The 26,567-nt window shown below is 50.6% G+C and overlaps 1 protein-coding gene across 4 annotated transcripts in view; it reads right to left on the reverse strand.

The window, feature by feature from the left end:
• Positions 1–26,567, reverse strand: part of odad2 (outer dynein arm docking complex subunit 2) — a 434,182-nt gene that overhangs the window by 160,122 nt on the left and 247,493 nt on the right. For all 4 annotated transcript variants that reach the window (XM_038798210.1, XM_038798206.1, XM_038798208.1 and 1 more), the window contains exons 12-14: positions 24,413–24,622; positions 12,437–12,673; positions 453–563 (exon numbers count right to left, since the gene is read on the reverse strand). In XM_038798210.1, coding sequence (XP_038654138.1) covers positions 453–563; positions 12,437–12,673; positions 24,413–24,622 — 558 coding nt within the window. The remainder of the gene's footprint in view (positions 1–452; positions 564–12,436; positions 12,674–24,412; positions 24,623–26,567) is intronic.

The following is a 26,567-nucleotide window of genomic DNA, read 5'->3' on the forward strand; positions in this document are numbered from 1 at the left end:
TTAAATGGCTCCTTTCTACTCAGGGGTCCCGACTTAATGACAATAGATGCCAGAGTTTCCAGCAGAATGAGGTTGATGGGTGCATGGAATGTGCCCAGTGGTATCATGCAAATTAAATATTCTGCTGCTGACCCCAAATAGTCCAGAGTAGTCAGTGCTGAAGTGCACAAGAAGCACTATCCTGGTAACTACTTGGATCTTGGCTCATTTAAATTTGTTTAATCCTGACTTCAAACATTCTTCCATAAAAAATGATGTGCAGCTATTATATTCTGTCATAATTTTTCACTGTTTATATTATCGACATTCAAAACACCCTGATTCAAACTAAAGGGAATAAATGCATGTTTGAGACATTTTGAAAAGATGGCTTCAGAGAAACAGCTCAGAAATATTATCAGGAAAACATATTTGAAGAGTCCGAAAACTAACAGGTAGTCTTGTATTTCTACCTTGAAAATGGCGCGGGCACAATGCATCTGAAGTTCCTCACTTTCACTGCTAAGATTTCTTACCAGATCCTTAACCATATTTTCTGTTCGAATGGCCAACCTATAACTTGGCTGAGAAATAAATAAAGAAAATAAATATATATTTTATGAATTCAACAGAATATTAAATACTAGGCATGATTCACCCAAAACCTTTCTATTTCCAGTTTTGGGTGCATTTAGCGGGGTGTTTCTTGGCGCTGCTCTCGCTATTCAATGGCACTTTGCCTTTTTCTTTAGCCTCGGGGAAACCCTCCATCAATGGAGAACTTAGAGGAATTTACTGAAGGTGAGCTATTGTTGGTGAACTGATGCTCGCCAGAAGGAAAGGCTCCTTGCAGATTGTGGCACAATTTTGGATGACTGTGATGTGCTATCAATTGCACTTAAAGACTCAAATCGGTACAAGGCTTTATTACCATGAGATGTTTATCCTTCGACTGCAGCTGGAAGAATGGCAGATCAGGAGAACTCATACATATTTATACTGTTCCCTGTGGGCGGAGCTAGCTGGCAGGGGCTACTGACAAACCTGTAATACAGGTACTGCTATACAGGCACCCCTAGTACAGGCACACACACAATTACACAGTGGTGGATCACCACATTCACCCCCAGTTAAAAATGAGTCCGGCGGGGGTGACGTGGAACTATATACATAATCCGTGAATTATGTACAGAGGGAGGGGAAAAAAAATTAAGTGTCCATCTTGCAACCCGGTGCCCGTCAGAGGTTGTGTCTGACCGGTGGTCTGACGGCTCGTTGAGAGCGACGCAGCACTGCTGGCTACGTCTGTACAGGCGGTGTCGGCGTCGACGGCATCGGTACTGGCGGTGTTGGTGCTGGCGGTGTTGGTGCTGGCCAGTGGCTGAACGACTCCGGGAGTGTGCCAAAATCTTCCATGTCCTCTAGTGTGGGCAGGGGAACGAGGGATGGACCTTGTGGGGCTGATACTGGGAGTGCCGGGGGAGGGGAGGGTGGCGCGTGGGTGGGGAGGTGTGTGGGAGTGGGAACGGCATCCGAGGGAGCCAGGTCCCTGAGCGAAACTGTATCCTGGCGGCCGTCGGGGAACTCCACGTAGGCATACTGGGGGTTTGCGTGGAGCAGGCGTACCCTGTCCACCAGAGGGTCCGCCTTGTGGAGTCTGACATGCCTGCGCAGTAGGACCGGCCCTGGAGCTGCGAGCCAAGTCGGGAGCGACACCCCTGATGTAGACTTCCTAGAGAAGGTAAAAACACGTTCATGGGGCGTGTTATTTGTTGCAGTACACAGTAGGGACCGTATGGAGTGCAATGCATCCGGGAGGACTTGTTACCAGCGAGCGGCTGGGAGGTTTCTGGACCGTAGGGCCAGCTGGACGGCCCTCCAAACTGTCCCGTTCTCCCTCTCTACCTGTCCGTTTCTCCGGGGGTTGTAGCTGGTCGTCCTGCTGGAGGCGATACCCTTGCTGAGCAGGAACTGACGCAGCTCATCGCTCATGAATGAGGATCCCCTGTCACTGTGGATATAGTCGGGGAAACCGAACAGAGCGAATATGTAATCGAGGGCTTTGATGACGGTGGCTGACGTCATATCCGGGCATGGGATGGCGAAGGGGAACCTAGAGAATTCATCGACCACACTAAGGATATAAGTGTTGCGGTCGGTGGAGGGGAGGGGGCCTTTGAAATCCATGCTGAGGCGTTTAAAGGGGTGGGACGCTTTCACCAGGCGCGCGCGGTCTGGCCGGTAGAAGCGCGGCTTGCACTCCGCACAGACCTGGCAGTCTCTGGTGACTGTCCGTACTTCTTCGACGGAGTAGGGCAGATTGCGGGCTTTGACTAGGTGGTACAACCGAGTGACCCCCCGGATGGCAAAGGCTGTCGTACAGGGCACGGAGCTGGTCCACTTGTGCGCTGGCACATGTACCTCGGGAGAGGGCGTCTGGGGGCTCGTTGAGCTTGCCGGGGCGATACAAGATCTCGTAATTATAGGTGGAGATCTCGATTCTCCATCGTAAGATTTTATCGTTTTTGATCTTGCCCCGCTGCGTGTTGTTAAACATGAAGGCTACCGACCATTGGTCAGTGAGGAGAGTGAATCTACTGCCGGCCAGGTAATGCCTCCACTGCCGCACCGCTTCAACGATTGCCTGGGCCTCCTTTTCAACAGACGAATGTCGAATTTCGGAGGCATGGAGGGTGCGGGAAAAGAATGCCACGGGTTTGCCTGCCTGGTTTAGAGTAGCGGCAAGGGCGACATATGTGGCGTCGCTCTCTACTTGAAAGGGCAGTGTCTCGTCTACTGCGTGCATCTACTGGCTATGTCTGAGCGAATACGGGTGAAGGCCTGTTGTGCCTCAGCCGTGAGGGGAAATTGCGTGGACTGGATCAGTGGGTGGGCTTTGTCCGCGTATTGTGGGACCCACTGAGCGTAGTAAGAAAAGAACCCCAGGCATCGTTTGGGGGCCTTGGGGCAGTGGGGGAGGGGGAGCTCCATGAGGGGGCGCATGCGGTCGGGATCGGGCCCCAGGGGTCCGTTTTGAACTACGTAGCCGAGGATGGCTAAGCGGTTTGTGCTGAATACGCACTTATCCTTGTTATAAGTGAGGTTGAGGAGAGATGCGGTGTGGAGGAATTTGGCAAGGTTGGCATCATGGTCCTGCTGGTCATGGCCGCAGATGGTGTCATTGTCTAAGTATGGAAACGTGGCCCGCAGTCCGTACCGGTCAACCATTCCGTCCATTTCTCGCTGAAATACCGAGACCCCGTTAGTGACGCCGAAGGGAACCCTGAGAAATTGATAGAGGCGACCGTCCGCCTCGAAGGCAGTGTAGGGACGGTCCGATTTACGGATGGGGAGCTGGTGGTAGGCGGATTTCAGGTCAATCGTTATGAAGACCGGGTACTGTGCAATCGCGAGGGAGGGTGTACGTGTCGAGCTGCGTGTACCGATTGATGGTCTGGCTGTAGTCATGACCATCCTGTGTTTCTCCCCAGTTTTAACCGCCACCACTTGGTCTCTCCAGGGGCTGTTGCTGGCCTCGATAATACCCTCCCGAAGCAGCCGCTGTACTTCGGACCTGATGAAGGTCTTGTCCTGGGTGCTGTACCGTCTGCTCCTGGTGGCGACGGGCTTGCAATCTGCAGTCAGATTGGCAAAGAGGGAGGGAGGGTCAACCTTGAGGGTCCTGAGGCCGCAAATGGTGAGTGGGGGTAGGGGCCCGCCGAATTTGAGGGTGAGGCTCTGGAGGTTACATTGGAAATCCAGGCCCAGTAAAAGTGTAGCACAGAGGTTGGGGAGAACGTACAGGCGGAAACCGCTGAATTGAACGCCTTGTACGGTGAGATTGGCCAGACAGAAGCCCCAGATCGGGACAGAGTGGGATCCGGAGGCCAGGGAGATCCGCTGGTTGGCGGGATGGACCGTGAGGGAGCAGCGCCTTACCGTGTCCGGATGGATGAAGCTATCGGTGCTCCCGGAGTCTAGTAGACAGTAGGTCGCGTGGCCGTTGATGAGCACCGTCGTTGAAGCGGGAGCCAGGTTGTGAGGACGGGACTGGTCGAGCGTCATGGAGGCGAGTAGCAGGCGATCGTCCGAGGAGTCTGATGAGGAGGGGCAGCGACCCGGGTCCCGTGGTCCAGTCCCGAGGGGAGGACAAAATGGCGGCATCCGAAGTACCTGTGGGGGAGAAGATGGCGGCACCCATGCAGTGCACGTTGTGGGGGCGGGGCAAGATGGCGGCGCCCACTGGCCGCATGTGGACCTGGGGAGGGAAGATGGCGGCGCCCATGGTGCGCACGTTATGGGGGCGGCGCCCACGGGCCGCACGTGGGCCTGGGGGGTGAAGATGGCGGCGCCCACTGGTCGCACGTGACCCCGGGAGCAGAGGACGGCGGCGCCCATTGCGTGATTGGCTGAGGGAATGGAGAGAGGTTGGGCGCGATAGCGGCAACTGCGTGGGCCTGACGCACCGCTGCAAAATGGCCTTTCTTGCAACAGGATTTACAGGTCGCGGTGTGGGCTGGGCAGCGCTGGCGGGGGTGCTTCTGTTGGCCGCAGAAGTAGCAGCGGGGACCCCCAGAGTGTGCAGTGTGGCGAGCAGTGCAGGCATTTTGCGCGGAAGCGGCCCCAGTCGGGGGGGGGGGTCGGTTGCGGGATCCACGAGGGGTAGGATGGGTGGGCCGCGCGGCGAGCGGGGTAGGACTGTACATTATGCGAAGCGACCGTCATTGAGAGCGCTAAAGTCTTTGTCGCCGCTAGGTCGAGCGCGGCCCCTTCCAGCAGTCATTTCCCCGTCACAAATGCATGACGCATGAGGAGATTGGAATGTTCCATGGCCGTGACAGCCTGGAACTTGCAGTCCCGTACTAGAGGGATAAGGGCCCGCCAGAAGTCTTCAATCGACTCACCAGGTAGTTGTACGCGAGTGGCGAGTACATGCCTCACAAACAGAGTGTTCATCATCTGGACGTAATTTTCTTTGCGAAGTTCCATGGCGCGTGCGTAATTCGGCGCGTCCTGTGTCAGCGGGAACACACTGGAGCTCAACCTTGAGTAGAGGAGTTTAATTTTCTGAGCTTCCGACAGTGCGGGGTCCGCTGAGGTGATGTAGGCCTCGAAGCAAACCAGCCAGTGGTTAAAGTCTTTTCTGGTGTTTGGCGATTGCGGATCCAGCTGCAAGCGATCGGGTTTTATTCTGATGTCCATGATGCGGAAAATCTCACGGTAATAAATTGATGCGCTATCAATTGCACTTAAAGACTCGAATCGGTACAAGAGAGGCTTTATTACCGTGAGATGTTTATCCTTTGACTGCAGCTGGTAGAATGGCAGCTCAGGAGAACTCATACATATTTATACTGCTCCCTGTGGGCGGGGCTAGCCGGCAGGGGCTACCGACAAACCTGTAATACAGGTACTGCTGTACATCCCCTAATACAAGCACACAAACAATTACACAGTGGTGGATCACCACAGACTGCTCCAATCTCTCTCCCCCCCGCCCCGTTTACAGCCACCCCATCTCCCCGCAACCTTGGGGAGGCCCCTGGGAACACTCCTCACCTCCCCCTCTACCTAGTAACGCCTCCCGGCCCGAACCCTGGCAGTGCCAACCTGGCATCTGGGTATATTGGCACAGCCAGCCTGGCACCCTGATAGTGTCACTTGGGAACCTAAAACACGTGGGCGGCAGCATTTCAAGAAGACAACACACCACACCCGTCTGAAGGAAAATTTGGGAATGGAATAAATGCTGGCCCACCCAGTTCCACTCACATCCCATGAGAGAACTTAAAAAATCTTTATGAAAATCCTTTGTTTCGAGATCTACATGTCAGATATAATAAATAAGTTATCAAACATCAATGTTTATTAACTATCAGATATCAAGTCTGAGTGTTCCTGTTTAAAAAAATTTTTTATTGAATGTTTACATCTGTACACTATACATCACTATACATGAGTAAGACGTTATTATGTACAATTTACATGCTTTTCTTTCATCAGCCCTCCCCTCCCTCTTTTGCTTCTCATGCTCCACCTTAGGCCCTTTCTTCCATTGTGTGGTGGTCACCACTGATGTATTATACTGTATGGGTTTGACGGTAAGGCCCCTGTACTACAGGTACGGGTGTAGATCCCTGCCTGCTGGCTCCGCCCAGTAGGCGGAGTATAAATGTGTGTGCTCTCCGTACAGCAGCAATGTCGTCAGCTGCTGTAGGAGGCCTCACATCTCTGCGTAATAAAGCCTCGATTACATTCTACTCTCATCTCGTCGTAATTGATAGTGCATCACATTGTAGATGTTATAATCTATCTTATGTCTCATATTTGGTGTTGTTGCCCTTATGACTTTGTTTGGGGGGGGTGGCCTCTGGCCTCCTCTTTGCTCTTTTTCCATGTCCCCTCCTGATATTTCCCTGGGTTCCTCCCTTGCTGCATATCCCCTTTGTTCCTGTTTAGTCCTGTCTACCCCCACTGGTCCCCCCGCCTCCTCCCTTATTTTCCGCTATTGGCCGCGAACCGATCTTGGAACAGGCTGATGAATAATCTCTACGCTTTGTGGAAGCCGTCGTCCGACCCTCAGATGGTGTATTTGATTTTCTCCAGATGGAGAAATTCTGACAGGTCTGCCAGCAGTCCACAGCTGTGGGTGGTGCTGCTGATTGCCAGTGCAATTAAGTTCTGGCTGGTCTGATATGCCGAAGACTGCCACTCTCGGGCACGGCTCCACCTCCACCCACATAACCTTGGATATCGCCTTGAAGAAGGCTGTCCAGAACCCGACAAGTCTGGGGCAGGCCCAGAACATGTGGGTGTGGTTGTCCAGGTAACCTGGCACCGTTCACACTTGTCCTCCACCACCGGGAAGAACCTGCTCATTTGTATTCTGGTTGGGTGTGCTCTGTGCACCATTTTAAACTGCATGAGGCTTAACATTGCACAGGAGGAGATGGAGTTGGCCCGACTTAGTGCTTCGTTCCAGAGTCTACACCCTATTTCCATCCCTAGTTCGTCTTCCCATTTCTGTCTTGTCCCATCTAGTGGTGTTCTCTAAAGTGGTCTTTCTAAAGTGACCTGGAAATGTCCCCACAGTTCCCTTTCTCCATACTGTCCACATCCAGCAGTTCTTCCAGCATCGTGTCCCTCGGGGCCCAGGGTACTTCGTCATCTCCTTGTGGAGAAAGTTTTTGATTTGTAAATGTTGGAGCTCTTAGCCGTTCGGTAGCTCCAGTCTCTCCGTTAGCTCGTATAGGGTTGCAAGTCTGTCCACCATGTAAAGGTCCTTGATCGCTAGCGTCCCCCTGTCGTGTCTCCACTTCTTAAAGTTCCGTCTAGCATGGCTTTTGGGAATTTGTGGTTACTGTAGATGGAGGGCATGGTGACCGCCTCAGTTAAGCAGAAATGTTGTCTTATCTGGTTCCAGTTTTTAGCATAGCTACCACCACTGGACTAGATGTGTACTTTGCTGGCGGGGATGGGAGCGCTATCGATGGGAGGGCTCGGAGGTTCATTCCCGTCCAGGATGACTCCTCCATCTTCACCCATTCCTTGCTCGGCTCCCTTACCCATCCCCTCACTCTCTCAGCTGTACTACACCCCCCCCCCCCCCCCCCCCCCACCCATAGACACACAAATGATCTAAAAAATTTATAAACTCCTTGGGGACATTTAGATCAGAATGGATCTAAAAAGGAAGAGGAACCTTGGCAGTACGTTCATCTTGATCGTCTGCACTCTCCCTGCCAGGGAGAGCGGGAGTGCATCCCACCTTTGTAGGTCCTGTTTAATTTCCCTGCCAGACTGGTAAGATTCCACTTGAAAATATGTGTTCAGTCATGGCTATCTGGATCCCCAGGTAGTGGAATTTGTATTGGGCGAGTTTGAATGGTAGACCGTTCAGCTCCGTCTCTCACCCGTTCCGGCTCACTGGAATATCTCGCTCTTGCCCATGTTTTGGCCCCAAGAAGGCCCCAAACTCTTCCAGGAGCTTCAAGCCGTTCTGTGGGTCCGAGATGTAGAGGAGCAGGCCATCCACATCGAGTGAAATTCTGTGCTCTCTGCCTCCCCTTCCGATACCCTTATAATAATAATCTTTATTGACACAAGTAGGCTTACATTAACACAGTAACAAAGTTACCGTGAAAAGCCCCTATTTGCCACATTCAGGTACCCTGCCTCGCGCCTCTGTGCAACTGGAAGTTTTCAGAGCTAGTGATGTTGGTGTTGGTCCAAACACTCGCCTTGGGGTCTTTGTACAGGAGTTATTCCCATGAGGTGAAACCCGTCCCTAGCCCAAACCACTACAATACCTCTAAGCGGTACTTCCGTTCAACTCGATCGAAGGCCTTTTATGTGTCCAGAGATTCAATTGCCTCTGGTGTTCTCTCCCCAGTTGGGGTCAGCATCACATTCAGTAGCCTCTGATGTTCGCAAGTTAACTGTCTACCCTTGACAAAGCCCGTCTGGTCCTCTGCGACCACTTCTGGTACACAGTCCTCCAGTGTCTTGGTCATGACTTTCATGAGTATTTTCACATCTACATTAAGCCGCGAGATGGGTGGGTCTGTCCACATTCTGTCGGGTCTTTGTCTTTCTTGGGTACCAGTAATATGGTGGCCTGTGTTAGCATAGGAGGCAAAGTGCACCTTTCTAGCGAGTCTGCGATCATCTCCTGTAGGTGCGGGGCCAGAGCTGGTGCAAATTTCTTAAAGAAGACTGCCAGGAACCCATCGCGTCCCGGCTCCTTCCTCGTCTGCATGGAGTTGATGCTCTTCATTACCTCTCTCAGTCCTATTGGTGCTTCCAGCTCCATCTGTCTGTCGCCTTTCATGACTGGCATGTCCAGTCCATTGAGGAAACGTTTCATATCCGAGTCCCCGTCGGCTGGCAGAATTAGTGCACTGCCTTCCTGGTGGATAGCAGGATAAAGTCCATTTGTAGCTTTTTCCTCTCCACCAGAGCTCTATGGTGGGGGCCTCGGAATACCCTCTGATGACTTCCACAAAGGAGTCGATCAGTTGCTGCCTCGCTGCCCTCTCTTCCCAGTCCCTACGAATAGTGTAGGCTATAATCTCTCCCCTAATTACTGCCTTCAGTGCCTCCCAGAATGTGGAAGATGAGACTTCCCCATTCTGGTTGTTGATAGTGTACTCACCTATGGCCTGTGATGTTTTCTGGCAGAAAACCTTGTCGGCCAAGAGGTCCGTGTCCAACTTTCATGTGGGGCGTTGGACTCGGCCCGTCTCCAATCTCACATCCATGTAATGTGGAGCGTAGTCGGAGATGACTATCGTGGAGTATTCTGCTCTGATTGTTTCTGGAAGCACCAATTTCCCCACTGCAAAGAAGTCGATACGGATATATACCTTATATACCAGTGAAAAGAATGAGAATTCAATCTCACCAGGGCGTAGGAACCCTTATGTGTCCACAGCCCCATCTGCTCCATGAATGCTCCCAGTTCCTTAGCCATGCCTGTCTTTCTCCATTATCTGGGGTTTGATCGGTCTGTCAATAGGTGCTGTACACAGTTAAAGTCCCCCTCCCCATGATCAGTCGGTATGTGGCGATGTTGGGGATTTCCGCCATGGTCTCCTTTATTAAATCCCTGTCATCCCAGTTGGACACGTACATGTTTACCAGAACTACCAGTGCCCTGTCAAAGACACCGCTGACCATGATGTACTGTCTCCCTGGGTTTGTGACCATCCTCATCCCGTAAAATGAGTAGTACGTCTGTCCCACTCAGTCCTTCCTTACCCGCAGTTGGCCCTTCTCGCTCAGGTCTCTTGGTGGAAAACTGTTGGCTTTCAAACTTCCCAGATGGGAGATGACTCTGGATCTTTTCACTGGGCCGTTAAGTCCCCTGACGTTCCAGCTGATAATCCTGGTGGGAGGCTTTTGTCCCCCTCTTCTTGCGGTATCAACCATACTTACCTGGTGGATGCACCCCTGCACTCCAGGTTTGCTTTTGTTAGGGGGCTGTCCAAAATGGCCACCAACTGTGTGTACGGCACATGGGTGCGCCCCTGCACTCCGGGGTTTCCCTTTGTTCAGGGACCTTCCAAAGAGGCTGTTGCGGCGCAATCCTGTTCCCTCAACCTGGACCTTACCTGCTGAAGCCAATCTGAAAGCCATCCCTTTCTTTTCCTTGTATTTCCCTTATGTTCCCCCTTCCCCCCTGCTACCCAATCCCCATGTCCCCCCCCTCCCTATCTCGCCCCTTACATTCTCCATTGCTAAGGTACCCCCCATTCGACAGACGCTCCCTCCCTGCCGGGAGGTGTGTTGCAGCCCCCCCTTTGCTTCATGCTTCCTAGCGCTAGCTTTGACTGCTAGTGTGGTGCCCCCCCCCCCCTCCCAGAGCTGTTTTACTCCTTTCCTATGCCCACTAGATAGCCATTCCCCCTGTTTCCTATTCACCCTCCGCTGCTTTCTGACCTCGCCCTTCCTTGTGGTCTGACATTTCTGTTCAAAGCGAAACAGTACTCTCCCACGCAAACTTAACGGGCGAAATTCTCCGCCCCCCACGACGGGTGGGAGAATAGCGGGAGGGCCTTCCCGACATTTTTGCCGCCCTCCCGCTATTCTCCACCCCCCCCGCCGAAGTCCCGACCCGAATCGCTGCCGCCGTTTTCTTAACGGCCGGCAGCGATTCTCAGCTGTTAGATGGGCCGAAGTCCCAGCCCTTTCCGCCGTTTTTACGAACGGCAAACACACCTGGTCTTGCCGTTCGTAAAAACGGCGTCACAAACTCGCAATTAATAACCATGGCACCGATTGGCACGGCAGTACCATGGCCGTGCCAAGGGTGCCATGGGCCCGCGATCGGTGGGCACCGATCGCGGGCAGCGGGCCCGATGCCCGCGCACTACTTGTCCTTCCGCCGCCCCGCAGTATCCATTCGCGGGGCGGCTGAGGGGCAACCCGGCCCGCGCATGCGCGGGTTTTGCGCAAAACGCGATGACGTCACCCGCGCATGCGCGGGTTGGAGTCTTCCAAACTGCGCATGCGCGGCTGACGTCATATGACGCGTCAGCCGGCGCTAACTCCGGCAAGCGGGCTTAACGATTTTCGTTAAGCCCGTCTTGCCGGAGCCTACGGCGTCGGGCTGCTAGCCCCGACCGGGGACCAGAATCGGTCCCTGGTCGGGAAGAGGCGCGCTGCCGTAAAACCCGCCCGGGTTTTACGGCAGCTTTACGATTTCTCCCGTTTTGGGAGAATCTCGCCCAACATATGTCCATCATAGTTCTTTTTCCCTTTTCCTTCCTCTGCTTCACTCTCAGCGCTGCCTCATCTGCCCTTTGTCTTGGCTGTTCATCCGTACTTGTCCGCCTCCGCTGGGGTGATGAAATAGTGTTCCTTGTTTTGAAACGTGATCCAGAGCCTGGCTGGGAACAGCATTCCAAATTTCACTCCGCTCTTGTACAGGGCCGATTTCGTCTGGTTGAACTCGACCCTGCGCTTTGCCAGGTCTGCCCCAATGGCCTGGCAGACTCGGATTTGATGTCCTTTCCAGCTGCTCACTTTCGTCTGCCTCACTCACCGCAGGATCCTCTCCCGATCCTGATAACAGTGTAATTTGGCAATTATTGCCCTTGGCTGTGGCCCCATCTTGGGTGGAGGCCATTGTTCAGGTCATCAGTCTCCCTCTTTCCAGGGTGGCCAGGGACCCCTTATCTCATGGGTCCTCCGACTCATCCACCCGCTGCTCGTGGCCTTTTCCTCTGCTCCTGCCTTCACTGTGGCCTCTCGAGCTCCCATTTGCTGGCATGTTGTTCCTATACTCTCCCTTTCTTAACTGAGGATGAAATAAGTCAGGATTTTCAAGCTAAATTTGTCTAAAGGTGCCTATTTGATTGTATTCAGGAGGATGGCCACCTGATGTGCGACTGCTCAGCACATCACCGTCACCGGATGCCCCAACTCTGACTGTTTCAACCGCTAAATAAGCAATAGGATTACGGACGCAGTAAACCCGAAAAATTTCTAAGTCCAGTTTCGGGCGCGTTTGGTGGTGTGTTTCTCAGCACTGCAGTGCCGTGAAACATCTTGCTCCTCAACAGCACATTGCTGTTTCTTTTGTCCTCTGGATATTCTCTGGGCCGAGGCCACACTTAGTGTGATTTCCTGCTCACGTTGGTCAGAGTCACTACTAAACGGCACCCTGGTAAGGTCTCAGAAAAGCAGCCGTTGAGGCCAAGGCACTGGGAGAATCCGCGAACGTATATTTAAATGAGCCGTACGATTCCCTTCGATCTTGCAAGATGATTCGAGCATCGCAAATTTGTATTCAACGGCCTTGTCCCAACACCAAGTTGGGTGCATCAAAGTCATTGATTCACGCCCTACAAATTTCTTTTCATATAATTTCCTTTATAACGTTTTTTGCTTTAATTGGACCCTTGACATATTTTCAAAGCTATTGTTATATCACATTGCCATTGATTATTGTTACCTCTGAAGCACATTCTTGCAGTGTGCCAACAACTGGAATAAGCATATTTTCATGAGGCGACTTCAGCAGGCATGCCAGCAGAGGAATACCACCAGCTTTACGAATAGCATCTTTATTTTTTTTACTTTTGCTGCAGCTCCAGAGTGCAAGAGCACCACAGCGTGCCACTTCAATATCTTTTTCTTGTTCTGCACTTAGGTTAGCTGAAAGCATTGGAACACAGTCCAAAAGACCAACCTAAAATAAGGATATAGAAAGAAAAAGGATTTTAAAAACTGTTAAAAGTGAAGTCACCATAGTCCGCTTTCCGTTTTGAGGGGACGGCTGACTGGTGGTGATCTGACCTTGGGGTTAACACACCTCAGGTGAGGGGCAAGGTTAAGAAGGCAGGCCTTTATGAATAACTTCAATCGGTACAGGGATTGAACCAACACTGTTGGCCTCGCCCTGCATCACAAACCACCTTTCCAGCCAATTGCTAAACTGACAGAACTGGAAGGAATTGTTTGAGAGGAGGATGCATATATAACAGAAACCTATTTTTGTTTTCCTTCTATATAAAGTGCTTTGTGACATTTTCTATAATAAAGTTACATAAAATGCAACATTTCTGATGTAAAACAGACTTTTAAAAATCATACATATGCATTTGGTTAACTTTTCATATTAATTTATTGTTAAGATTTCTTTTTAAAAAAATATATTTGTTGAAGTATTTGTAAAATTTTATAACAATAATAAAAAAAAAGAGCAGTAAACAGTAAACATGGTGAAAAAATATACATTTCCCCAATTGGCTCTATCTTCACACACCACATGAAATAACATAAAATAACTGTTCCCCCCCCCCCCCCCCCCCCCCCCCCCGGCCCCCCGCCCGTTGCTGCTACTGCTGACATTTTACATTTCTCCAAGAAAGTCGACGAACGACTGCCACCTCCGGGAGAACCCTAGCATTGATCCTCTTAAGGCAAACTTTATTTTCTCGAGGCTGAGAAACCCAGCCATGTCATTGACCCAAGTCTCTACACTCGGGGGTTTCGAGTCCCTCCACATTGAAAGGATCTGTCTCCGGGTTACCAGGGAGAACTCCCGGGTCTTCTGACACTCCAAAGATTGCCACCTCTGGACTCGGCACCACCCGTGTACTTAGAACCTTGGACATTGCCTTGGCAAACCCCTGCCAGAACCCTCCAAGCTTCGGGCATGCCCAAAACATATGGACATGGTTTGCTGGGCTTCCCGCACACCTCACACATCTGTCTTCTACCCCGAAAAACTTGCTCATCCTCGCTGCCGTAATGTGTGCCCGGTGGACCACCTTGAACTGGATTAGACTGAGCCTAGCACATGATGAGGAGGAATTGACCCTACTCAGGGCTTCCGCCTGCAGACCCGGCTCTAACTATCCTCCTAACTCCTTCTCCCTTTTGCCCTTAAGCTCCTCCACCGGGGTTTCCTCCACCTCCAACAGCTCATGGGTGATATCCGACACCTTCCCCTCCCCCACCCAGGTACCGTAAACTACTCTATCCTGTATCCCCTGTGGCGGCAGGAGTGGGAAGGCCACCAATTGTATCCTCAGGAAGACCCGCACTAGCAAATATCTAAAGCCGTTCCCTGGCAGCAGTTTAAATTTGTCCTCCAGTGCCTGCAGGCTGGGAAAGCTCCCATCGATAAACAGGTCACCCATCCTTTCGATGCCTGCCCTCTGCCAGCTCTGGAACCCGCCATCCATCCTACCCGGTAGAAACCTGTGGTTATTATATATCGGGGTCCAGACCGACGCGCCTTCCACCCTCTTGTGTCTCCTCCACTGCCCCCAGATCTTCAGTACCGCCAGCACCACTGGGCTTGTGGAGTAGCGGGCCGGCGAGATTGGCAGAGGTGCCGTTACCAGCGCACCCAAACTGGTGCCTTTACATGATGCTGCCTCCAACCGCTCCCATGCCGACCCCTCCCCCAATACCCACTTCCTAATCATAGCTATATTGGCCACCCAGTAGTAGTTGCAAAAGTTCGGCAACGCCAGCCCACCCTCCCCCCGACTGCGTTCCAGCAACACTCTCTTTACTCGCGGGGTCTTATTCGCCCACACAAAGCCTGAGATGATCTTATTCACCTGCTTGAAAAAGGCCTTAGGGATGAAGATGGGGAGGCACTGAAATACAAATAAAAATCTGGGGAGGACCGCCATTTTCACGGTCTGTATCTTCCCCACCAGTGACAGCAGGAGCATGTCCCATCTTTTAAAGTCCCCTTCCATTTGTTCCACCAGCCGGGTCAAATTAAGCTTATGCAACAAATCCGTGTCACCTGTATTCCCAGGTAGCGAAAGCTCTTCTCTACCCTCCTCAGCGGCAGCTCACTCAGTCTCTTCTGCCCTTTAGCTTGGATCACAAACAACTTGCTCTTCGCCACGTTCAGTTTGTATCCTGAAAAACTGCCAAATTCTCTCAAGAGCCACATGATCTCCCCCATCCCCTCCAATGGGTCTGAAATATACGGAGGAGATCATCCGCGTAGAGCGAGACCCGGTGCTCCACACCCGCCCCCTCGGACCAGCCCCTGCCAGTTCCTTGAGGTTCTCAATGCCATGGCCAGCGGTTCAATGGCTAGAGCAAATAATAGCGGGGAGAGGGGGCACCCTTGCCTCGTCCCCTGGTGCAATTTAAAATATCCCGACCTAAGCCGGTTCATGCACACGCTTGTCACAGGTGCCTGGTACAGCAATCGCACCTACCGAATAAAGTCCTCACCAAACCCAAACCTACCCAGGGCCTCCCACGGGTACTCCCACTCCACCAGATCAAAAGCTTTCTCTGCATCCATTGCTGCCACAATCTCTGCTTCCCCTCCTTCCGAGGGCATCATAACAACATTTAAAAGCCTCCGCACATTTGCATTAAGTTGTCTGCCCTTAACAAATCCAGTCTGGTCTTCCCCCATCACCTTCGGGACACAATCCTCTATCCTTGTGGCCAAGATCTTAGCCAAGAGTTTGGCATCCACATTTAGAAGCGAGATTGGCCTGTAAGACCCACACTGTTCAGGGTCCTTCTCCCGGTTGAGAATGAGTGAGATCGAGGCCTGCGACATTGTGGGGGAGAGGATTCCCTTCTCTCTAAAAGGTCCTACTGTTAAAATTTCTCATAGTTCTAATCTTCCTCATGGTCAGGTTTCCTATACCCAAGCCCACACCTGGCTCCATCTAGAAACATGGGGCGAAATTCTCCCCTACCCGACGGAGCGGGAGGCCCCGGTGTAGCAGAGTGGCGCCAACCACTCCGGCGTCGGGCCTCCCCAAAGGTGCGGAATTCTCCGCACCTTTAAGGGCTAGGCCCCTGCCGGAGTGACTCCCGCTCCGCCGACTGGCGTCAACGGCCTTTGGCGCCAAGCCGCCCGACTTTGGAGCTGGCCGAAAGGCCTTCGCCGGTCGGCGTGAGTCCGCACATGCGCCGGAGCGTCAGTGGCCGCTGACGTCACCACCGGCACAAGCGCGTTGGAGGGGGTCTCTTCCACCTCTGCCATGATGGAGGCCGTGGCGGTGGTGGAAGAAAAAGAGTGCCCCCATGGCACAGGCCCTCCCGCTGATCGGTGGGCCCCGATCGCGGGCACACCCCGGAGTCCGATCGCCCCGCGCCCCCCCAGGACCCCGGGGCCCACTCCCGCCGCCTGCTCCCGCCGGCACAGAGGTGGTTTAAACTAAGTTGGCGGGAGAGGCCTGACAGCGGCGGGACTTCAGCCCATCGCGGGCCGGAGAATCGCGGCGGGGGGCCCGCCGATCAGCACAGGGGGCACGCCGATCGGCGGGGCACGATTCCCGCCCCCGCCGATTCCCGGGTGGCGGAGAATTCCGGCCACGGCGGGCGCGGAATTTATGCCGGCTCTGGGCGATTCCCTGACCCTGCGGGGGGTGAGAGAATTCCGCACCTGGGTCGGGAGCAAACAGCGACGTGGGCACAAAATCCCCCAGAAGTCAAGAAACTAGAATCTCACTGCCCTCTGGGAAGCTCCATTGGGGAGATGGGGTTCCTGTTTTTTTTAAATCCGAGATTGGGGCACTTTATAAAAATATAAAAATGACATCCTGATCTTAGGAATTCTTTTTTCAGCTCCCCTCCACCTACATGACGGTGTGAGAGATGCCTCAATTTTTCTTTGCACAATGTGCTGCACAACGTGGCGAGGTGCCCGCTGGTTTTCTCGCCAGCATCTTTCAGAAATGGAAAATTTCCCCCATAGAAATTTTACAGCACTGTAGGTGGCCTGTGTCAGCTGGAAAAGAGCAATTAAGCCCAATTCCACTTTCCAGTTCTTGGTCTGAAGCTCTGTGAGTTACAGCACTTCAAGTCATATCCAAGTATCTTTAAAAAATGTGGTGAAGGTTTTTGCCTATCTTTTCAAGCAATGAGTTCAAAACCCCAACACCTTCTAGGTGAAAATGTACTCCTCTACTCCCCTTTAATTTTTATGCCAATTACTTTAAATCTATGCCCCTTGATATTGGCCTTTGGGAGTTGGTGCAGTTAAGTAAAAATGTAATTATAATTGTATTGGGCAGGAAAGAGTTCTCCTGTCCTCCATAGCCACTTTACTTTCCATGATGTGGAGATGCTGGCGTTGGACTGGGGTGGCCACAGTAAGAAGTCTTACAACACCAGGTTAAAGTCCAACAGGTTTGTTTCGAATCACTAGCTTTCAGATTCACCTGATGAAGAAGCTACACTCCGAAAGCTAGTGATTCGAAACAAACCTGTTGGACTTTAACCTGGTGCTGTAAGACTTCTTACTTTACTTTCCAGCCAACATGTGAGCATACTGAACGATGTTCTTCTTGGACCTTGTATGGAACTTACATAGAACAAAGGGCCCGCAGGGATCCTAGAAACAGCCCAAAAAGATTATAGAGTTTAAGGTAATGCAGCTGAGGTACTTCCCTTCCCCTAACCCAACAGATGTTTTTATAATAAAAACAAAAACTGTGGGGAAAACTCAGGCGACATCTGTGGAGAGAAAAACTGAATAGTCTGCATAATACTGGGAGGGCAGATGACCAAAGTCGGTGTGGAGCCAACTTACTCCACAGTGACCCACTCTTCAGCCATACTGTCTCTCATGTGACTGCATGTTATGGGGCTGATGTCACTTGTAGGCGGGAAGGTGGTGGGATGGGCACCGCCCTGCTTGATGTGCCCCCCAGTCCCCATCCCCCACCAAAAACAGGCTGGCGAATGAACGTAAAGTCCAGTCCAATATTTTAGGCCAAGTATAAAGTAGCCTGCTAGTGGGACTTTCTGACTTCACTGAGGCGGGGCCTGACCCTCGGGAACTGCCAGCCAATCGGATGCAGCTTCAGCAGTTCCGGCAGTGTCAAGAGTGCTTGCTGCCTAAAGTGTCAAGAGTGTGTGCTGCCTAGACTGCAATTTGTACCAAGAAGAAGGCTCAGTGGATTCTGGAGCATGATACGTCCATCATATTGGGCGGGGAGGGTTTGGGCAACTTAGGGAAGGAGCTGGGGGTGTGTGGCAGTGGTTGGTTTTAGAGAGCAAACATGTAGGAAGTAGAGGGGGTATCTTAAGGAGGTGCAAATGGCAATGCAGGAAGATATTACCTGCCTCTTCCTTCCCAACCTTTTAAAAACATGTTAAAAAATGGCCTGCTCACCCCTGCCAACACCAATTGTATTATGGTGTATTATGGCTTTGACAAGGAGTCATCAGACTCGAAACGTTAGCTCTTTTCTCTCCCTACAGATGCTGCCAGACTTGCTGAGATTTTCCAGCATTTTCTCTTTCGCATTATGGTGCAGGCAGTGTATCATCAGGGCAAAATAGTTTGTTAACAACCTCAATAGATCCTTGATTATTATTTAAAATGGCAGGGGGCCAGCCACCTGTCGTGTTAAGGAGTGACCCCAGTAGTAGGCGGAAAGGTGTTGGGTGGACAGCCGCCCTATTTGATTTAGTAACCCCACCTACCTCCGCTCACCACTACAACCACCCACTATGGTGACTGTCCTTTAAGGCAACACAGCAGAGTAAGGGACACCTGGCTTGGGGGACCAATTGGGACTCAAGAGTGGGTAATCACCCCAGGGGTACAGTCCTTTATTTGTGTGGAGACACGTAGCGAGCTTGGTATAACTGTGGAATCCATAATAAACTATTTCTTAGTGAAGGACGCGGGTCTGTGTGGAATCTATAATAAACTGTTTCTTAGTGAATGACATGGGCTGCAAAGACAGAATGATGGAGGTAGCCGAAACAAGAATGCACTCTCTGTAATCTACAGTAACATCCAAGGGCAGGTGGGGAGATAAGTATGTAAACGAAGGATTGAAAATGCTAATTTTTCTATTGGTCCATTTGCCCTGCTTTCTATTGGCTAGAATTACTGTCCTTTCATTGGTTTAAAATGAAAGTTTAACCGTGTTATTATTGGTGTGTTGACATGAAGGATGAGACAGCAAATGTAAACCTATTGGCTGAAAAAGCTATAAGTGTTTCTGCTTCGCTGGACTCAGACAGAACAACGGAGTGAGTTCCACTGAGTTGTTCTCCTTGTGCACAGGTCAATAAAGCTTGATCAAAGAGTACTCCCATGTATCTCTTGCAGTAATTCTGACACAACCATGAGGCTGCTGTTTTGTTATTAATAAATCCTTTTTGTTATCATCTCCATCTATTTTTAAAACTATTCCGAAAATCCAATTTTTCCACAAAGTTTTATGTCCCTTCTCCTAATTCTTATGAAACAACTTGCTCCTTTATTCGGCTCAACGCTAATTTTTTCCTCTCATTTTTCTCTATGTAAAGCACCTTTTTAAAAAAAAATATTTATTATTCTCCTCCTTTTTCACATTTTTTCCCAAATTTACACCCACCAACAATAAAAAACAATCAGTAACAAATATGTCAATCCCCATATCAATAACAACGATCCATCCTCCCACCAAACCCCATACATTAGCCCGCATGTTCACACAAACAAATGACAAAAAGGAATTAGGGATCACCCATAGTCACCATTAACACACACAACCCCCCTCCCCCCAACCCTCCCACCCACCCACCCCAACTAATGTTCGATGTTATCCAGTTCTTGAAAGTGCGTAATGAATAATGCCCATGAATTGTCGAACCCCTCCATCCTTCCCCTCAGTTCAAAATTAACCTTCTCAAGAGTCAAGAATTCCAACAGATCCCCCCATCACGCCAGGGCACAGGTTGGAGAGGTTGCTCTCCAACATATCAGGATCCGCCTTCGGGCGATCAACGAGGCGGAGGCTACAACATCTACTTCCGCACCCGTTTCCAACCCTGGCTAGTCCGACACCCCGAATATGGCCTCCCGGGGGTCTGGGTCCAGTTTCACGTGCACCACTTTAGAACTTACCCTAAAAACCTCCTTCCAGTAATCCTCTAGTTTTGGACAGGACCAAAACATATGAACGTGATTAGTGCAGCCCCCCCCTGCAACGTTCACACACATCTTCTACTCCTTCAAAGAATCGGCTCATCCTCGCCCTCGTGAGGTGTGCTCTATATACCACCTTCAGCTGTATCAGCCCCAACATCGTGCACGAGGTGGAGACATTTACTCTCCAGAGTGCCTCACACCAGAACCCCTCCTCCATATCCTCTCCCAACTCTTTGCTTTGATCCCTTCTGTGGTGATCGTAGACACCTTCCAGTGGTGCCTTCTCCTCTTCAAAATATCTCCGTAAACCGCCGACACTACCCCCTTCTCCAGTCCCCCTGTCATCAGCACCTCCTCCAGCAAATGTAGAGGCCGGCTCCACCGGGAAGCTCTGTATCCCCTTTCTGGCAAAATCTTGAACCTGCATGTATCTAAACATTTCCCCCTGTTCCAGCCCATACTTTGCTTCCAGCTCCTTCAATCCTGCAAACCGACCACTAAGAAACAAATCTTTTAGTGTCTTAATCCCCTTCTCCTCCCATTTCTGAAAATTTCCATCCCACTTCCCTGGCTCAAATCTGTGGTTCCCCCAAATTGGCATTTCCCTTGACCATGCCCCCAACCTGAAGTGTTGGCGAAACTGCCTCTAAATTCTCAATGAAGCTATTATTACCGGACTCCCTGAGTATTTCCCCGAGGCCATCGGGAGCGGCACTGTTGCTAGTGCTTTCAATCCCGACCCACTGCACAAACTCTCCTCTATTCTGACCCACTGGGAATCAAACCCTCTGACCCAGCTCTGCACCTTCTCCACATTCGCCGCCCAGTAATAATACATCAGGTTTGGAAGGCCCAAACCCCCTGCCTGCCTTCCCCTCTGTAGCAGCACCTTTCTAACTCTGGCCACTTTCCCTCCCCATATGAACAAAGTGATCGTTCCCTGAATCTCTCTGCAAAAAGCCATGGCAGGAAAATCAGCAGGCATTGAAAAATAAACAGAAATTACGGCAACACGTTAATTTTAACCGCCGGTCTCCGACCCTCCAGTAACAGAGGGAGACCATCCCACCTTGTCAGATCAGCTTTCACTCTCCCCACCAAACTAGAAATGTTGTACCTGCAGAACCCTCCCCCCCACCCCCCCCCTCCCCCCCCACCCCCCCCCCCACTCCCGGGAAAACTGCACCCCCAGGTACCTAAAGTGAATCCCTGTCCTACGGAATGGCAGCCCCCCCACCCCTGCCCGCACCCCCGGACGAGACACCACAAAATACTCACTCTTGTCTGTCATGTTATTCACCCTGGGGTAACACGGACTGCAACTGAACTTCTGTAACAGTGCACAAAGCTTGCTGTGGGTGGATACTCTACTACTCTAAGTGTACTAACTATAACTAACTAGACCAGATTAACTCTGAGCCACATGTAGAAGGTGCTAACTGATATATACACCCTGAGTGTTATTACAGTTGTCACCAGTGGAAAGAGACAGTGTTGATGCCTCGTGTGTTTTATAGTGGGAAACCCCCCTCTAGTGCTCTGTCTGGTGATTGGTTGTGTACTGTCCTGTGTGTTGATTGGCTGTACTGGATGTCTGTCACTGCCTGTCTGTATGTCATTATGTGCATGAGTGCACTTCATGACATTGTCTAGATTTAGTTTGTACCCCGAGAAAGACCCAAACACTCGAAGGAGCTCCAATACGTTCCGACACGTATGACAGCAAGTCATCGGCATATAAGGACACTCTCTATCCCCCCCCCACCCGCACTAACCCTTTCCATACCACCAAACTTCATAATGCGATGGCCAACGGCTCAATCGCGAGTGCAAACAGCAGGGGGGACATAGGACATCCCTGCCTAGTCCCACGGTGGAGAGAAAAGTATCTCGAACTGATTTTGTTTGTGCAGACACTCGCCACGAAAAAGTCGATCCGCGAGTATACCTTATGGTCTGCTGAGAAAAACGAGTACTCCCGTTCCCTCGGGTGCAGAAACCTCCAAGGGTCCAACCCTTCCATTTCCACCATTAGCCCAGCCAATGCCTTCACCTCCCCTGATGGGACCAGCGAGCGCGGCCGTGACCTGTCCAACCTTGGCTCCTGCACCAAGTTATCAAGTTCCAGTCCCCTCCCCGCACTATCAGTTCGTGTGTGTCCAAGTCGGGGATGGCCCCAAACCCTTCTTTGCAAATCCCACATTGTCCCAATTAGGACCGTATACACTTAACAGCCCACCACCCTCCCCTCCAGCGCCCGTCACAATCATATATCTACCCCCCTGATCTGCCACCACCTTCTCCATCTGGAAGCGTACTCTTTTGCGGACCATTACCGCTATCCCTCAAGCCTTTCCGTCAAATCCACCTTGAAACACCTGACTAAGCCAGCCCCTTTTAAGTCTCACCTGGTCCTTCTCCCTCAAGTGAGTCTCCTGCAGCATTGCTACATCGGCTTTCAAACTTTTAAGAAGCGCAAGCACCCTTGACCTCTTCACTGGATGTCTTAACCCCCTCACGTTCCACGTGACTATCCTAACTGGGGGTCTCTCACCACCCCGCCCCCCCACCCCCCACCCTTCTTATCCACCATCATCATACCACGTGGCCCTGCCCCATGAGCCTGACCCGCCCCTATCCATTGTTACATTGAACCCCATCACCCCCTCCCAAACGCCCCCCTACATTTCCTCTGGAAAAAACATCTCCCAGCATCAATCCCTTCCCCCCCCTCACCCTTGCTCACGTCGTAGGCCCATCGAAACCTGCTAACCAGACTCCAATGTCCACAGCCCTCCTCTCACCTCACCTCCGTTCACTAGCCGACTTTAGTTAACTAGCACGGGTGGCTCCCCCACCAAGGTATACCGTCTCCTTCCACCCAGTCCCAGAGAAAGAAAAAACTAAAACAACAATCCAACCCATAGCATTCACTAAAATAGGATATAACCGTCGCAACACAGAATGCCAATCAACCCAACCAATAACTTGAACTCTGTAACAATGTGAAGTGAAGTAAATTACAATACACATCAGTAAAAAGAAAGTTATAGCATTTATACATTTTCCAGCTCCCCAATCACAGTCCACAGTCTCTCTTCCAGCTCCCCTCCTCACGTCTGTCCCAAGCCAACCCTCACGAACGCCTCAGCTGCCTCCGCTGTCTTAAAATAAAAGTCTTTGGCATTATACGTCACTCTCAGCTTCGCCGGGTATACCATACCAAATCGCACCCCCTTTTGTACAGTGCTGCCTTCACACGCCCGAACGCCACTCGTCTTTTTGCCAACTCCACCGTCAAGTCCTGGTAGATCCGAACTCCAATACCATCCCACTGCACTTCGCGCTTCTGCTTCGCCCAGCTTAACACCTTCTCCTTCATGCAGTACTTGTGGAAGCAGATAATTACTGTCCTTGGCGGCTCATTCACTTTGGGCTTCGGCCTTAATGACCGATGAGCTCGGTCCAACTCGTACCTGGAGGGGTTCTCACCCTCCCCCATCAACTCCTCCAACTTCTTAGCGAAGTACTCTGTTGGCCTTAGGCCGTCTGTCCCTTTGGACAAGCCCACAATTCTCAGATTGTGCTGCCTCGAGCGGTTCTCCGTCCTCAAGCGTTGCTCAGAGTCCTCTGTTGACCTCCACCACCCTCCACAGCTCGTCCCCCATCGAGGTGAACTGGTCGCTGTGCTGCGACACGGCCTCCTCCACTTCCTTCATCTTATCGCCCTGCTCTCTCACCTCGGCCGATGTCTTTGCCATAGTTACCTTCACCGGGGCGATTGCCTACTCCACCAATGACTTCAAGGCAACCGCCATCTCCTTCCGCAAAGCCTCCATGTGCATCGCAAACTGCTTTTCCAGCTCCACCGCCATCACCTCGGTCATCTTCTCCACCGTAAGTAGAGCGGCCCCACCATGCGGTCCGGCATCCGCTATCTTGTCAGCGCTTTTGCTGGTCCTCTCATTCAACGACAAACCCGCATCTCCTCCCTTCTTCAACGCTGCTTTTTGCATCCTTTAACGACTTATTATTTTCCATTTCTTTTTTTCTCACCCTTCTTTCCTTCTTCAATCTTTTTTTATAGAAAAACAAAAAATTCTTCCTTCAAAAAAAGAAAAAAAAACTTTCACCAAGTTTCTTTAAAACTTCTTTCTCGTCTTTTTTGTATTCCTCCAGAATTCCCCTGGGACCAGACTTCAGTCTTCTTACAACATTCTAGGCGAGAGCGAAGAATCGGGGAAACCCCCAAAAGTGCCGCAAATAGTGGCCACCGGCGGGAGCTCCTCTTGGTGCGGCCAACCCGCTTGCAAACACCATCGGAAGTCCTATGTAAAGCACCTTAGGATATTTTTTAAATTCAAGGAGCTCTAGAAATACAAAGTTACTGTAATTGAGCCCACCAGCCTGTCAGTTATTTCTCATTTTTTTACATCAGAAGCACTGGTAAATACTGGCAAATGTTACCAAATCAAACAAAGCATCAGCTCTTAGTTCTTCTAATCTAACTAAATTGCATAAATTGTATTAATTTATCACAAAATGATTACTTACCAGGCGTTGAATTCCACCATGTAGTCTGACAGTCTGTCTTGCTCTTCTGAATTTGGCTATATTGGCAATAGTTTCAGCAGCCAAACATTTGAGATCTTTATTATGGGAGTCCAAGATTTTCACCATGATCTGTAAACCACCGAGTTCTGCCAAGCAACGTCGAATTTGTGAATTTTTACTAATTTCTTTCAGAATCTTTAAAGAACCAACCTATAGATGTACAAAAATGTTAATTTTAATTTTTATGAAACATGTTTAATTGGTCATGTGATCTTTCAATAGAAGCATCTTTCATGGGTAAAAAGGTTAAAAGGGAAGACCATGGAGAAGCAGTGGCAGACATTTTAAGGAAATGTTTCATACTCTCAACACAATACCAGGAGGTTGCACCATCTGTGGCTAACTAACGATGTTAAAAGTGGTATCAAATTGAAAGGAAAGGCACGCAGTGCTGTAAAGATTTGTGGTAGGTCAGAAGATCGAAAAACCTTTTGAAACCAGCAAAAGAAGACTAAAAATAACTGAGGGAGAAACTAGAGAATTAAAGAAAACTAACATAAAAGAAAAAAACAGACAATGAAAGCTTCCGCAATTAAGTAAAAAGGAAAAGAGTAGCTAAAGTGAAAACTGGTCCCTTAAAGGAAAAGTGGGTAATTTATAATGGGAAACAAAGAAATGGCAGAGGCTTTGAACAAGTTATTGTAGTCAATGATGAATCCTTGGGACAAAGATAATTTATTTTCTACTCATAGCTAGGAAATACAGCAACTAAGCAACAATTCAAGTTCCAGCCGTAACCATTCTGAGATGCCGGCTCCTTCCTGGGCTGACTTTTATCTCAGGGAATTAACAAGCCCACTGTTGGGCTCCTCCCCTCAGTGGGGGAACTCCTAATACATAATTGGATCATCCCCGTGGGGATTTTAGAAACATAGAACCCCTACAAGGCAGAAGGAGGCAATTTGGCCCATCAAGTTTGCACCGGCCCTCTGAAAGAGCACTCCGCCTAAGCCCAATCCCCCACTCTATCATGTAACCACCGAGGGGTAATTTAGCAAAGCCAATCCACCTAACCTGCACATCTTTGGACTGTGAGAAGAAACCAGGACACCTGAAAGAAACCCCCACAGATACGGGAAGAATATGTAAACGCCACACAGTCACACAAGGTCGGGTCTCTGGCGCTGTGAGGCAGCAGTGATGCCCTTGTGGGTGGCTGACTATATTAACTCTGAGCTGGACTAAGCCAATCAAGATGCCCGGGCAGCAGGATTCTCCGTCATCTCCGGGATGCCCCAGGTCCAGAGGAAATAGGCGGCACGCATGTCACCTTGCGTGCATCAGGGCACTGTAGACACCGAAGCTGGCCACTTCCCGACATAAAATGGAGAAAGGACAGGAATCAAATGATTTGCCTATTCCATGACGGTCATGGACACCAAGGGATAGACCCCACCACAGCCCACCTGAGACAGCTCTGTTGGTGGCCAAATTTGAGAGAAGATGTAACGCATTACATCGAGAATTGTTTAATTTGTGCACAGAATAACCCGGAGAGGTATTCTAAGAAGGCTCAGCTTAGTCACACTCGCCCCGTTAATGGCCCCTGGACTAACCTCCAGATCGATTTTATAGGTCCATTGCCCCCATGCAGGAATGGCTATAAATACGTTTTGGTGGTCATTGATACATTTACAAAATGGGTAGAGGCATTCCCATCACGAACTAACACGGCCAAAACAACCGCAAAAATCCTGACACACCACATCTTTACTAGATGGGGATTCCCCAGAAGTATTGAGTCGGACCAGGGATCTCATTTCACAGGACGGGTCATGAAGAACGTCCTGACCATATTCGGCATTAAACAAAATTTCCACATTGCGTACCACCCTCAGTCCAGCGGTATAGTGGAACGCATGAATCGGACTCTAAAATCGACCCTTAGAAAGATGGTCCAGCAAAATAATACGACTTGGGATTCGGTGCTCCCATTCGCACTTATGTTTTTAAGGAACACTGTTTCAGATTCAACAGGTTTCACCCCACACACACTCATGGCCGGACGCCCCATGAAAGGTTCTGAATTCCTTTTAGGACTCGACATGACCAGCCCAGAAGTGACGGCTCTCACACACGAGACAGCAGTCAAACA

Source organism: Scyliorhinus canicula, chromosome 5, assembly GCF_902713615.1.
Source record: "Scyliorhinus canicula chromosome 5, sScyCan1.1, whole genome shotgun sequence".
Classification (NCBI taxonomy): Eukaryota; Metazoa; Chordata; class Chondrichthyes; order Carcharhiniformes; family Scyliorhinidae; genus Scyliorhinus; species Scyliorhinus canicula.